The sequence below is a fragment of the Podarcis raffonei genome, chromosome 5 (genome assembly GCF_027172205.1).
Source record: "Podarcis raffonei isolate rPodRaf1 chromosome 5, rPodRaf1.pri, whole genome shotgun sequence".
In the NCBI taxonomy this organism is placed as follows: domain Eukaryota; kingdom Metazoa; phylum Chordata; class Lepidosauria; order Squamata; family Lacertidae; genus Podarcis; species Podarcis raffonei.
In genome coordinates this window covers 38,297,907-38,312,419 of record NC_070606.1, presented here as the reverse complement: position 1 = coordinate 38,312,419, position 14,513 = coordinate 38,297,907, and the positions used below count along the sequence as shown (strand labels likewise).

Below are 14,513 nucleotides of genomic sequence, written 5' to 3'. Positions count from 1 at the left end.
GCAACTACAACACACAATCTTATACTGTAGACATAACTTTAGCAAGATGAAAGAAAGAAGGAAACCACCAGTCATTACGCTCTTCGTCTCTGAATTGGAAAAGGGGGTCACTTGAAGAAGAGTGACAATACTCCCCCACTTTAACATTGTGCAATAGCCTAGCCTGAAAAAGCAAGGCCAACCATTTGTACCTATTCTAAGAAAACAGGCCACCATTAATTGCCCATGACATTTTTTCTGTTTTGAAGTTCCTTCAGCATGTTCCTCAGGTGGAGAAGAATCTGTGGGCGCAAGGGATGAAGGTTTCAGAATTAGTTTTAGCTTGTAGTGCAGCAAACATTTGCTGGTACTGCAAATCATACACATCAATTATTTTTCAGTTCCAACAGAAAAAATTCTAAAGATTGCTTAAGTAGCCGATACATTGACAAGGCAGAAGTGTTAAAATTATTACCTTGTAATAATTGCTGAACACTCTCATTTCCCATCTGAGAGGCTGTGAAACCCTGCAGTGACACAATTGATGGATCACACCCAGAGCTCAACAACAGGCGGCAGGTCTGCAGATGACCACAGTGTGCTGCTCTATGCAGAGGTGTCTGCCCAAGGTTATCCAAAGCATTGACCTAGAGATGATCACAGAATGTTAAAAATATCATTAACATAAAAGTGTGCAGAATACATTTTTCAAGAACAATCTGAAGGAATTCCACTTACAAAAACCAAAAAACTACAGTGTGGAATATTGGTTTGCAAATTTTATTGCCTGCAAAACATCTTTACAGCAAAAATGGACTGTTTATCAAGAGTTCAAACATTCCCAAAAATCTTCATCTTAGTCTCTATATAATGCCAAGAATGTAACAGTTGGGCAAATCACAAAAAGATACCGTATTTTTCGCCCTATAGGACGCACTTTTCCCCTCCAAAAATGAAGGGGAAATGTGTGTGCGTCCTATGGGGCGAATGCAGGCTTTCGCTGAAGCCTGGAGAGTGAGAGGGGTCGGTGCGCACCGACCCCTCTCGCTCTCCAGGCTTCAGGAAGCTATCCGCAAGCCTCCCAAGGCTTGCGGACAGCAGCATGCAGCCCGAAACCCGGGGAGCGCAGCAGCGCTACAGCGCTGCGCTCCCCGGGCTTCGGATAGCAACAAGCTCCCGGACCTGTTCTGGGGTCGGGGAAAGCTCAGGCTTTCCCCGCCCCCAGCCTTGCAAGCTCCAGGAGCGATGGCGAGGTTGCGCAACCTTGCCTTCGCTCCCGGAGCCATTCTGAAGGCTGGGGTCGGGGGAAGCTCGGGCTTCCCCCGCCCCCAGCCTTTCAAGCTCCAGCCCCGAGGCTAAAAACGAAGCCAGGACAGCTAGCGGGATCCATCCTGCTCGCTGTCATGGCTTCTTTGCTCTTTGGGGCTTGGGGGGGAATAAAAATGTTTTTCTTTATTCCCCCCCCCAAAAAAAAATAAGTGCGCCCTATGGGCCGGTGCGCCCTATAGGGCGAAAAATACGGTACACGCCTGAAGGTTATTATTAGGAGTAAGTTACAAAATTTGCAGGTTTGCAATTCTCTACTTTATTATATACAAAAATATGCCTGATTAGAATTAAGTGGCTCATACCTTTGCTTCATGTTTCATGACTACTTCAACAACATCATTATGACCTTTTTCTGCTGCCACATGGAGAGGTGTCAGGAAGCTTGATTTAAAAAAAGTAATGACAGTTTCCACTGAGTTTTCTTAGACTGATAATTAGTATGCAAATACAATGGCTAGAGCATCAGTTTGCAACTGGGGAGAACTCCAATTATGCATTATTTATTTAAGTATTTATAAACTGCACTTCTCATAAAAATATAACAAGGTACTATACATTGATAAAAGCAACATTAAAATAATCTTTGTGTGGCCTTCAACAAGTCAATGGCTACATCTGCATGTCCTGTTAAAGTTTACCATGAAGTCCATAAACCAGAACAAGCCGCAGCCTTCTCCTCCTTCCATGCAACCAAGTAGTTCAGAAGCTTTTGCTTCTGTTTCAAGTTAATTACAGTTTGTCATGTTGCCTGCACCTGGAATTATGGCTGACGTTAACTATTGTTTCAACAAGATAGCTTCATAAACCATGGTTTGAAGTTGACTTGTTATGCAGTGAGCACATTCTAAGGCAACTAAGTCTGCACACTGGAATGAACCAGAGGCTTCATCTGTCTCCCTAGTTCTCATCTCACATGGCCAGAAGGACTTTGGCAGCATTTAGATTCACTTTCTTCCAATCTTAACTTGTTCTGTTGTATGCATCTACAATCATGGTGTTTATCACAAACTGGACAATTTCCAAACCACTAATGGAAGGACTGTCCTGAGATGCTTGGAAGCAGGGTGGAATAAAAAAGTGAAATGAAAACTCACTCTTTTGTCTTTTCATTGATGTTGGCTCCTTTTCTTAAAAGCAGTTCACAGATTTGTTTTCTTTTAGGATATGGAGATGCAGCAGCACAGTGCTATTAAAAGTGAAATCATTATATCATTTGCTTATCAGCTTATGGTGAAACCAAACCATATGAAAGTATGTGACTTTCAAACCAAACCACATGGAAATACGGGAGTATTTTTTTCAGGCCTAAGTGCTTGGGAGAAATGATTTTCATGGAGATTACCTCTGGGAAGGGTTAAGCCTCCACCACTGCCATCTCCACAACAGAAAGGTCACACCCCCAACCAGCAATTAGGCTAAAAACAGCCTTGCATTAAAGTCAACTGGGATGCTCTTTCCATGTTGAACTGCTGCACTAATGACAGTTTTCAGAACTACCTGGAAAATGCTTCCCATTAAGTTTGGAAAAAAAGCATAACTGTCATTTGGAAGGGTCATAGTGCTGGAGGTTAACATGCTCTCCCAAACTGTACCCTACCCATCCCATGTGGCAATTAAGACTTGAAAATGCCTTCCATGGGCTCCAATGGGAGGCTGGTTTTAAGACTAACTGCTGCATGCAGGGTGCAGGGGACAAGGAAGGGTAGCTGAGGACCAGATGCAGAAGCCACACAGGCCCTACACCTTTATTCAGGCGTCAGTTGTTCCCTTCTCCTTAATCAGTATTTTAGAGATGAATGAAGTTCAAGGAACTATCAACAAATGGTTTGGATAAACTATGCCTAAAAAACAACAATGCATGTTAAACAGTATGGCCACCGAAGCTGGTTAAAAGGAAAATAGCTGCATGTCAACTTGCCTAGTTTAGCTACCACACAACATAAATATATATTCAACAAATTACCAAGGCAGTTTCATGAGTCTGGGGATGTTTGAAATTTACAGTCTCAAGAGAAAGGTGCTTTTTTACACGAGCTGCATCAGATTCCCTTGCAGCATGTAGCAGTGAGTGACCTTTGAATTCATCTAGAAGAGAAAACAAGATTTCATGATGTATAGGTCTCAAGCCATTATCACAGGTACATCTTATTGCTCCTAGGATAGAATTACTTTCAAACAAATACACACACTGTTCTGCATTAAGACACATTTGCAGAAATCATTAAGAATGGTTCCTCTAATTTCAAAAAGATAAGAAATTTGTCTTCTCACAGAATAGTCATCATGCCCAGTCTTGAGGGGGGGAAAGATGCCTTTAAATGTCTTGATACTAGAAACATATATATATTTTCTAGTGTATATATATATAGAGAGAGAGAGTGAGTGAGTGTGTGTGGGGGGGAGATTTTGTGCCCCTGATTTTGTGTGTAATAGAGGACTCAGGGGAGAAGCAAGGATGGTAGGTATCACAAATAATGACTGGCTACAAAGTGTGGGTCCCTACTGGAAACTGGGGGGGGGGGGATGTTCATATCCATCAGTTGTTCTCAGTGAATCCCATTTCCTCTATACTCACATGCCAATCGTTCTTTTAACTGAGGTGTTGGGGCCAAGTCGATTGTACTTTTATTATGGCAGTTTAACAGTGTAGGATCAGCACCATAGCTCAGCAAGAGAGAACACACTTCCACTCTGTTCTTAGAAGCTGCTTCATGCAGAGGAGTAAACTGCCACAGATCCATTGCATTCACAGATGCTCCATGCTAGGAGAGGAAAGATAACTTATGATTTTATGCTGGATAATACTAAACTAGAACTCTGATGTCATAGGAAAGACATGATCCATCTAACATGACCCCATAAACACTCATATACAGAAGGTTGAGAACTCTAATGTTAGATTAGTAGTCCTCCTTTCCTTCAAACTGTGACTGTTTAGCTTCATGACAAGACACATGCCTTTATCCATAAATGGCTTGAACTCAAGTTTCCTTAAAAAAACCAAAAAAACCCCAAGACCAATACGTTCAGTAACAATCTCAAAACACGTTGGGCAAGTGTTTGTTACAGCCAATATAATTACAGTAATTTCAGAAGCCCAGTATCTTTATCTTGAATCACTCTCCTAATCCCATGTTTCTCTCATGAGACATTTTTATCAAAAGAAAAAGTAGTATTACTTGATCCCATACAGAAAGTCAAGTGTAAATTTAGCATTTTCAGACGTACAAGCCCTAAACACAATCAGCCCAACATTTTCTTCCATAATTTCTTTTACCTCATGCAATCTAAAATGGGTTACACATTAAATAATATGCATACTTGAATGCCCATTTTGAAAATCTAGGTGACAGGAAGTAATTTTCAAAATACCAAAACAGAAAGAAACAAAATTGCAATAACCTTCCCATAAAAATTGCACACAATTAAGAAACTAACCTTTACTAGAAGTTCTGTTACTTCGTAATGTCCATAGGAGCAAGCATTGTGAAGAGGAACAAGATCTCTGTGGGGGGGAAACCCAATAACTTAGCACATGAACACTGAAAAATCTCCTTCAACAAATAAAATATTGTCAAACACCGTTCATTATTAGTATCAAACAGAAAGCCCAAACATTCATCTGACAAAATGAAAAACCAAACATTGGCTGGGGGGTGGGAGTTCCTCTGTCATTGGGCTCAATGCTCTTCAAAAGTATAACAACTACGTGGTCAACTTATAACAATTAAGTCCTACTGAAGTCAACAAATAATATTGTTGTTTTTAACTGGAGACGTTCAATCAAGTTAAATTAGATTACAAAGAAAGTCAGTTGGCATTAGAGACAGCGATGGGGTAAAAAATAAATATTTGCAGATGATCAGTCTGTAAGTGAAGATAACGACTGCAGAATTAACTCACAAAATTTGAAGGAATGCAACAGTTATAAAACCCCTGGGTTGACCGAGTACAACATGTTGGATGAAAGACTCTGCATAGTTCTCATGCAAGTCCATGTTAAAACATGCCCTTTTTTATTTAATGAAAAGCTTCATGTAATCATCTGATTAAAGGCCAATCAGTCATTCCCTTCCCACATGACTGGAAATTATACCGGTAATAATAGAAGCAGAAGCAAGAACTGCCTCCTCCGGGGCAACACATTTGCCAGTCTTTACACCCCTCCATGCTTCAGAAGACTGTGCTTCAACTCATGAAGGGGTGCACAAACTGGCAAATATTATATGCCCCCCAAAGTGGGGCTTGCTAAGGCATCCCAACCCTTTCAAATAAAGTTAATGTCCAAGAGGGCTTCTGAATTTAGAATTTCTAAAGGCCCGGTTAAGATGGCCTATTCTTTGAACAAAGTGCCACAACCTCCCAAGAAAAACATACCCTTTATCCTTGGCATGTACATCTGCTCCATGCTGCAGCAGGAGCTGCACAATCTTAACACGGTTATAGCCAGCTGCCAAGTGTAATGGAGTTGACTAGAAATAAAAGAACAAATAAATCTAACGGTTATATAAATAGAAGGAAATTTTCCATTAAAAGAATTATAATAAATCAGTTAAAGCAGTCTACGTTATCTGTAGCATGACACTGGGGGCTGCAAAGGGAGGAGTGTCAGCAAAAAGTCACATCCTCTACTACCTGGCAGAAGGATATTTAGGAACATAAAAAGAGCCTGCTGGATCAGATAAGTGGCCCATCTAATCCAGCATCTTCATTTTCTGCTGGATCAAAGCCTTCCCTGATTATTCAGAGCTCTTCCTTCCATGGAATGCTACCTCTGGATCCAACCCATAGATTTAGGAGGGCCTTTCTCATAATAAGTTAAATTTGAGTACAGCACAGTGAGCCAGAGAAAGAATGAGGCTTAATTTCCCACCTCTGATCAAAGGCAAAAATTACTGCAATCTTTTCTCAAGCTAAACTAGTTACATAAATATTTTTAAAGAGGACAGCATAATAAATAAGGGACAACAGATTTTGATTTCTGTCCACACCCCAGGCAAAAGTAATTAATGCTACCTAGCACACTAGTAATATTACTGACACAGCAGGCATTTTTGGCAAAGAAAACCAATGCATAATCTCTCTATTAGATTCCTTAGTAACATTTTTTTCTAACTGGCTTTCAAAAGTACAATTTTATTAAAAACCAAAGAACAACTTATATTGCCAAGACAGAACACCCATGGCTCTTTTGTTTATACAGCTAGGCAACACACATAATATCAGATTTCTACTTTAAGTAAACATTCTTGAATTAAAATATAATTCAAAACATTAACCAAAGTATATGTTACCAAATACATTACCAAATACATTTTAATGTAAAGTGTGGGGTTTTTTTAAATCTAACATTTTAAAGTGGGCATTTGAAAACAAAAATACCTTTCGGCCATCGCTTGCATGACAGTTGACATTTAGTGGTGTGAGAAGAGCCATCAGTTTTTCTTCATTTCCACTCCTAAAAGGCAATTAAAGATTCCTGAACATATGGCATGCATCCTTCTTTATTCAACTTACACAAAACTGCAAAGCAACTACAAACAGCTACCTGAATGCTTTGCAATATTAAAAATAAAACTTTGGAATAGATTTTATTGGTGCAATGGTACTAGCTTACTGTACTTCATATATCATATATTAAAATCCTTAATCACAGTTGCTAGCAACATATCTATTGTAATTTTATTGTAGGAACACTAGTGGTTGCATCCAACACTGCGAGAGCAGTATTCCATTCACATTTGATGTGTGTGAAGATTCCAGCAAGAAGTGTAAAAGTTTGCCCCTTTCATTGAAGAGTGAAATCTAGGAGGACACATAAGGGCAGAGCTTTCTCCAACCCTCTAGATTAAGGTGTGCAGGTGTGGGGGTTACTTCTGGACTAGACACTTGCCTTTTAGGAATGGTACTGAGATTAATATGATGCCTCTGGCAGGTTGTTTGCATGCTGGTTCCTGGTTTCCTAAAAAGTATTGTTTTGTTTGTCCAGAGGCAATGCATTTTAGATGGATTCTATCTTTGTCAAGACAAAATCCCCTGGGTGTATGTGATTTACCTGTTAATAAGTTTGACCAGGGCCAACTTTTTGTTTAGGGCGTAGGCCATTATTGTGAATTCCAGTACTGTAACCAATTAAAAGAGTCAAGTAGAGAGCAAGCGTAGAGAGCAAGGCAGCCTGGCCCTGAGGCCCATGCCAGTATGCATGTGCAGGCCCTTCCTTGAATGTCATTCATGCACTGTCCCTGCCTCCCCCACCTCCACACACAGAGTGGATTGCCTGCATTGGAGAAGTATTGCCATTGCATGGAGAATGCCAGACATTAAGATCATGGTAATAATTTCCAATCCATAACTGTACATAAGAATAGCCTTTGTTATGCAGAATATGAAAAAAATATTCAAAGTGTAGCCTGTCTCATTTTTCGGGTATTTTTGAAAGAGGCTGGGCAGTAGATCCAGCTTACATCTTTTATTATTTCCTACCTGGCACTTTCCAAGAGTTCATCTTTCTTGTATTCACCTGAAAGTTAGCAAAAAGGAGATAGGATTTTTTTATTTCAAATACAAATGTGTAAAACTTTTATAAAGCAAGGGTTTTTTGTTGTTTTTCTGTGTTTTTTATCCTGTCCTCCCTCCCCAAATAGTATGCTGGCTTGCTAGAAACAAAATCTGATAAAGCGATATTCAATATACAGTAATTAAAATTACAGTTATAAAGTTATCTACTTCCAAAGGCCTGGATGTATAAAAATGTATTCCTCTTTTTCTGACTGCACACAACACACTGGGACATGTGGAGGAAGTTACTCCTTCAAGTACTTGGGACAAGGTCATTTACAACTTTTAGGAGCACCAACATCCTGAACTGTTTGATAATTTTAAAATACTGGGTGTGATGTAACTAGGCATTAGAGTAGACCTGTTGAAATTGAACGACTTAACTTAGTATGGTTTATTAATTTCAGTGGCCCTGCTCTCTGTAAAACTTAGCTGAATACCACCCCACTATTTTTGTATAAAGTCAAAAACAGCTAAACATTCAGGCAAGCAGCAAAACCTATGGTATATACAAAATATAATTATGCAAATTTAGATAAATAGCACAGCTGGAATCAAAAGTTTAGCCCTCAAAATGAAACAATCAATTCTGAAGCTAGCTACTAAACTTGCACAAGTAGCACTCTTTTCAAATATTACTTACTTTGCATGATGGTAGGATAAACAAGCCATTATATTTGCTTTCCCATAGGAGTGGTAAAAAAACAAATGGACTGTTCTTTTACCAATCTTACAAAGTATTACTGAATTTTTGTCTTAGCAGGTCTTCTCCAGTTAACAAAGAGTATTACTCTCACCAAGCATAATAGGAGCAATACCACCTTAGCAGTAACCAAAACATAAATCTTACAGATTACAAAAAGACAACATTTACCTGAGAGCACTGCTTTTGCTGATGGATCCGCCAAGTCCAATGCTGTTCTTCCATCTGTATTTCGGATAGCTGGATCAGCACCATGCTGTAACAGTACTAAAAGGAGAAAAAAATAAAGCTTTCATCAGAACTTGACAAGGAAGTAGCTCAGCGGAGGTGCTAAGGGATTAGATGCCCTAATCCAAAACTATAAAATAAGAGTTAGAATTATGCTAATCTGATAATGAAACATAACCCTGAACATTTCAGTGTAAAAGGCTAGTTTCACTTGTGAAGTGTACACATATTTTCAAAAGCAGTTATACAAACAGCAGAATCAAGCAAAGGTAGTCACAGAACTAGTCTAAAGGATGAAACAGAACAGCGGGAAAATACTCCATTGTGAAAATACAATTTCCATGCTTTCTTTTTCAGTCACAAGTACAGTCTATGCCTGCACATACACTCCCTTTCCTTCCTTGCTGCCTGTACATACAGCAGAAAGCATTAGCTAGAACAGAAGGAAAGTGTTTCCTGTGTCTCTATCACTCCCCCCTCTCCAACACAGTAAATCCCTCCTGGAGCCCTAGGGTGGGAAAGGAGAAATGTATGGAAACATTTCAATGCACATATTATTCTGCATCTAGAAGGAGGCAGGCTCCATCGACCTTATAATAACAGCCACATTCACATGTAATTACAGTTTGACACTCCCCAATAAGCCACTATTATCACTATTAGGTCTAGGGTATTGTTTAGGCGTTTTTGTTGGGGGGCTTTGTTGCTGTTATTGATTTTTTTGGTATCTTTATTGTATATATGTTATGCTGTAATTATGTAATGAACATGGTCTGAACTATGGAAAGGCAGCATACAAATAAAATTATGGATGAATGGATGTAACAAGAACATACTCTGGCTTAAGGTTGGTTATATTATTGTTAATTAGGTTTGTTATGTGCAAACATAGACAATGTTACTGAATGTATGCAGACAGATCCTGTCCAACCAAGCTGGATAATACCCATAACCAGCTTCTCACAAAAATGAAAAAGAACAAAATTCATTTACATACTATCTATATAACCGCTTATATTTTGATCAACTTGGTATTCCACGGATAGTTGACTAGTTTATATTATTTTAATAAAGAACAATGTATCCTCATTTCTACAAGAAAGCCTCAGATTGTTTGAAAGCTTGTTTTCCAATTTAAAAGATATGCATGATTGTGTCACTTTATAGAAAAAAACACTGGAGACACTTTTAAACCAGTGGTTCTCATACCTTCGCCACCCAGCCCCCATCATGCACTACTTAAAAATTGCCTGTGGATCACTTTCAGCAACCATTGTCAAAACCAGCACCATATTATGAAAATCACAGGCCCTAGGAGCTAGTTCAACAAACACAGCCCTGATGAGAATGGTTTCCATCTCTGTTGTCAGAAAAAAGTAAAAACATCCAGGAACAATTCTTGATTGTTCTGCAACTTCTCCACATATCACCTGAATGGTGATTGAACCACCAATGATCCAGAGACCACGTTTTCAAAAATTACCTATGCAGACATCAATTTTGCCCTTAATGGCAGCTTCATGAAGGGGAGTGTAGTTCCAATTATCCCGTGCGTTAGGATCTGCACCATGCCGCAAGAGAAGATTGACAACTTCAGCATGACCAAAAGAACAAGCATTATGAAGTGGAATGAGGCCCCCATCGTCTCGTGCATGAACGTTACCACCACTCTGAAGCAAATATTCCACTACATCCCTTCGACCAAAACCTGAAACAAAAAAGTAGTTTTACATAGTCAGTCTTCAAAGGAAGAAAGCTAGAGCTAAGAAACAAAAATCTAACTTGCTAATCTTCCTTATATATTCCATGAGTGCTATAACTAGACAAGATGCCAAAGAACTGCTTCTGGCTAACCAAATAAAAGAAAGGCTGAAGAACAGAACAGGAGACAGCTCCTATTTTGGAGATTTTAAATTTCCTTAAGTTTTGAAGTCTCCATATTTTCAAGAAATGGTGGTGGTGGGGAGAGTATACATTGTGTATTTTCTTATCAGTTCTAAGTATACATTCCCTAATTTTATTCAAACAGTATTTGCAAAAACACAATGTGTGCCGATAATAAATAAATAAATAAATAGTCAGTTGGCCAATACCCTATTTAGTTCCAAACATCTGACATTTTGGTGGTTCAAATAAATATTGCCCAACTGTGGATTTTTAAAATGTTACTTTCTGCATTAAACATCCATTTTGTATCATTATATTTTAAACAAATGGAAGTTTTACCATTTGGACAGAGAAACAGTTGCCAGTCAGCATCATCAGTAAACAATACAGAATCCCCTGCATCTCTTTGAGGGAACCATGGGATAACTATATCTATACACAATGTCAACCGGGGATGGGTAGCCTTCAGGATATATGTTGCCTGGAGCAACATAGTGGCTATGAGGTGGCACAGGGTAGCCAATTTGCACCTGACAATGTTTATATAAAAGATGAAGCCTATATCTGAGTTACTCAGGGATCAGGGATTCTAAGACAAAACTCAAGCAATAGGCAGTAGAGCTGCAAAAAAATGAATTAATGCTTCTATTTTACAAGTAGGAAACATAGAAGCTGAGATAAATGATTAACAAAATGTCAGCAATCCCAGAGCTTTATTTTTTTAAAAATATCAAGTTTGCATACTAATATTCAGTTCAGTCAGAAACCCTTCTATATCTATTGCAAATCATGCAGATCTACCTTCTGTCTGCTCCTGCCATAAGCAATGATCCATCTGTTATGCTGCTTCCAATTCTTAAAAAACACTATGGTCTAACAGAATAGGATTTGAATGCACACATCTGCAGTATGCAGTTCAGGAGCCCTCAACCCTAAAGGTAGGTTTGAAGGGGATGCTGGTGGGATGAGGTGAAAGCAAGCAAGTCAACTTTCACCAGCCCACATGGGCATGCTTTTCTCTGGAGTATCTATGGAAGATAAGCCACGGAATCCAATTCCAAGTGTTGGTTATACAATACAAAGCCATGAAGAGCTCAGGGCTAAAGTACTTGTTGGGAGTCTTCCCCTCAGTGGGATTTCCCCAGTGAGTATGGGGGTTGGGGAACTGCTGGCCTGTGGGCTAAAGGGATTTGCATCTAGATTCAGCCTATGACCTCCCCTCCTTGGACTTGCCCCTGCCCTAGGAATTAAGTTTCTTCATAAACCTAAATGCCACATGGGGGATTTCTTGATGGGGGTTGCAAGGGTTAGTCAGTCTCCCTCTCCTTGCCTGCTGCCCCCTCCTTAAATCACCTGGGGCCTAATTCGCATGTCACTCTAAGTCAAACCACAGTTTTGTGCAAATGCAAACATGCTTCTGGAGAAAACCTTGCACCACTATTGTTCCTCCCTGGTATTTTAGGTTAATGCAGAACAGCTGTTAAGCCAAAGTTTGGCTTAGTGTTTCATCCAAACCAGGCAACCTTCTCAACCACTACTTGTAAGTATAATGGAGCCAGTATATTTGAATGTTTGTTAAAAGCCATAGCATGGCTTGGTGTGATATGCAAATGTGGTCTGTTGCTGGTCTAGACATCATTTGGGTTTTTTTTGATAGGATAAGTTTGCTTGTTCCTATCTGGGCAAATTAATGACAGTTAAGTAGTTCACCGTGTCAGATGGACTAAACAACTTGGGCATTAAGGCTACGTGCAATCCAAAACAAACTTATCTGGAAGCAAGCCAAAATCAGTAGGCTTTGGAAAAACCTGCATCTAAGAAGCTCCAGCCTCCTTTTCTCAGTTTGTCTATTTGGGTCAGCTCTAGCAACCTCGGCGTTGCAAAACACCACCTAAGCCTTGGATCTGAAGAAGGCATCCTTGTGTGCAATTACAAAATAATTATCAATTCCGATGTGACATCTGCACACATGCAATTGTGACCAATGATTTCCAGGAACTTCTAAACACACACTTGCCTAATCACAACAACCCATGTATGTGCATGTTTTACACACAATGTGCTTGTTAATCCCCCCTGAGCAACAACATCTTCCTGAAAGCGCCCACAAAGCACAACGTGAACTAATGTTTACAGGTTGTGGACCATCACTCGTTTTAGCTCAGAGTGGATTGCAAACTTATTAACAAATTCAACACCGACGCGTTTCCTTCTCAAACTGGACACCTTTTGAATGTCAGGACTTGGCTAGTACCGGTTTGCTTCCTCTTTGGACGCCACTTTCAGGTATGCAGCAGCCCTTCCGAGGAGACTCTGAAAACAATGCATCCCGCCCACGGAGCGGAAGGTCGGCCCACGCCACCACTTGCAGGTCTCCCTCGCAGTCTGTGTGTGGTGGGGGGGGGGGGTCAGTCTGGCTGCTCTTGGCTACGGTGGCCATTTAAACACGAGCCCCCACAGGCTGCTTTCAGGGACGGGGATCTCGTGAGTTCCTCCTGCATGGCCAGAGATCAGGGACGAGAAGGGAGTGGGTTTATAGGCTCCTCTTATTTCCACGAGGGAAACGTGCGGTCGTGGGGACACCCACCCACCAACTCCCTGAATGATTCCCCTTAAAGCCCCAAATAAACAAACAGCAGCTTCCTCAGCGGAAGTGGCCCAACGCCACGGCCCTAAAGCCACTATACCCCGAACCCCCGTTCACATGCAGAGTCAGGGGCGGAGACGCTCGAGGCGGCGGCCTGGCCACCCGCGAGTACCTGCGGCGAAATGGAGGGGGCTGGACTTCCTGCCGGCCGTGTCCCTGCTGTTCACGTTCTCAGGCCTCACCAGCCGCTTCACGCGCTCCACGTCGCCGTTCCGGCAGGCTTCGAAGAGCTCGCGGGCCGGCTCCGACGACGACGACGCCCCCCCGGCGCAGCACGGCGACAACAGCAACGGCGGCGGCGGCGGCAGCGCTTCCCCCAGGGGACCAGCCGCCGCTCCGCCCCGCCGCCCCGCCATGCCGGGGGCAAGAGCCAACTTCCTCCCGCGTTCGCCCTCAGAGCCCAACACCCGCCATAGGCGGCCCGAGCTCTCTCCGCGGAGAGCGGCGGGGGGAGGCGGCGGTGGCGGCAGCGGCCGCCGCGGGGAGCAATTCGACGCCACAGTCGCCTCCGGCCGAGGCAGCCACTGAGGGGGAAGGGAGGCGGAGCAGCCGAGGTGCGCGCGCAACGATGAAGGGGGGGGAGGCGGGAGGGGAGGCGCATGCGCGATGTGCGCGAGAGAACTGCCGGCGCGGCAGTTAGAGCGGCGGAGTGACGTCGAGAGAGCCGCGGTTGCTCCAGCTGTTGAAGCCCCGCCCCCCCAGCCCGACTTCCTTGGGAGCCGCAGTTCTCAACCTGTGGGTCCCCAGATGCTGTTGGACTACAACTCCCATCATCCCTGAGCTCTGGCATTGCTAGCAAGGGGTGATGGGAGTTGTAGTTGAACAACAGATGGAGACCCACAGGTTGAGAAAGGCTGCTTGGGAGTCAGCTTCCCGTGGGTACCGCTGCTTGGGCAGACATGTGTTAGGAATAACGCAGTGCGCGGCTGAATACGGGATTGTAGCGTTGGAAGGGGATCCCCGAGGGTCATCTAGTCCAACCCGCCCGCCCCCGAAATGCAGGAATCTCAACTAAACCATCCTTGATGGGTGGCCATCCAATCCGCTTTAAAACCCTCAGCCTCCTGAGGGAGACCGCTGTACTGTTGACCAGCTCTTGCTGTCAGAAAGTTCTTCCTGTTGTTTAGTCCTAATCTCCTTCGTTGTAACTTGCATGCATTGGTTCGAGTCCTGCCCTCCAGA

General features: G+C 42.1%; 1 protein-coding gene across 5 annotated transcripts in view; it reads right to left on the bottom strand.

The window, feature by feature from the left end:
- The window catches only part of TNKS2 (tankyrase 2), a 28,727-nt gene extending 14,851 nt beyond the window's left edge, over nucleotides 1-13,876 (bottom strand). For 2 of the 5 annotated variants that reach the window (XM_053388697.1, XM_053388694.1), the window contains exons 1-13: nucleotides 13,444-13,876; nucleotides 10,281-10,505; nucleotides 8,741-8,836; nucleotides 7,792-7,828; nucleotides 6,691-6,766; nucleotides 5,686-5,780; nucleotides 4,747-4,813; nucleotides 3,884-4,070; nucleotides 3,272-3,393; nucleotides 2,403-2,494; nucleotides 1,611-1,689; nucleotides 455-626; nucleotides 192-281 (exon numbers count right to left, since the gene is read on the bottom strand). In XM_053388697.1, coding sequence (XP_053244672.1) covers nucleotides 192-281; nucleotides 455-626; nucleotides 1,611-1,689; nucleotides 2,403-2,494; nucleotides 3,272-3,393; nucleotides 3,884-4,070; nucleotides 4,747-4,813; nucleotides 5,686-5,780; nucleotides 6,691-6,766; nucleotides 7,792-7,828; nucleotides 8,741-8,836; nucleotides 10,281-10,505; nucleotides 13,444-13,687 — 1,582 coding nt within the window. In that variant the 5' untranslated portion in view covers nucleotides 13,688-13,876. The remainder of the gene's footprint in view (nucleotides 1-191; nucleotides 282-454; nucleotides 627-1,610; nucleotides 1,690-2,402; nucleotides 2,495-3,271; nucleotides 3,394-3,883; nucleotides 4,071-4,746; nucleotides 4,814-5,685; nucleotides 5,781-6,690; nucleotides 6,767-7,791; nucleotides 7,829-8,740; nucleotides 8,837-10,280; nucleotides 10,506-13,443) is intronic. The other 3 variants (XM_053388693.1, XM_053388696.1, XM_053388695.1) reach the window with 3 other exon arrangements.
- Nucleotides 13,877-14,513: the final 637 nt, after the last annotated feature.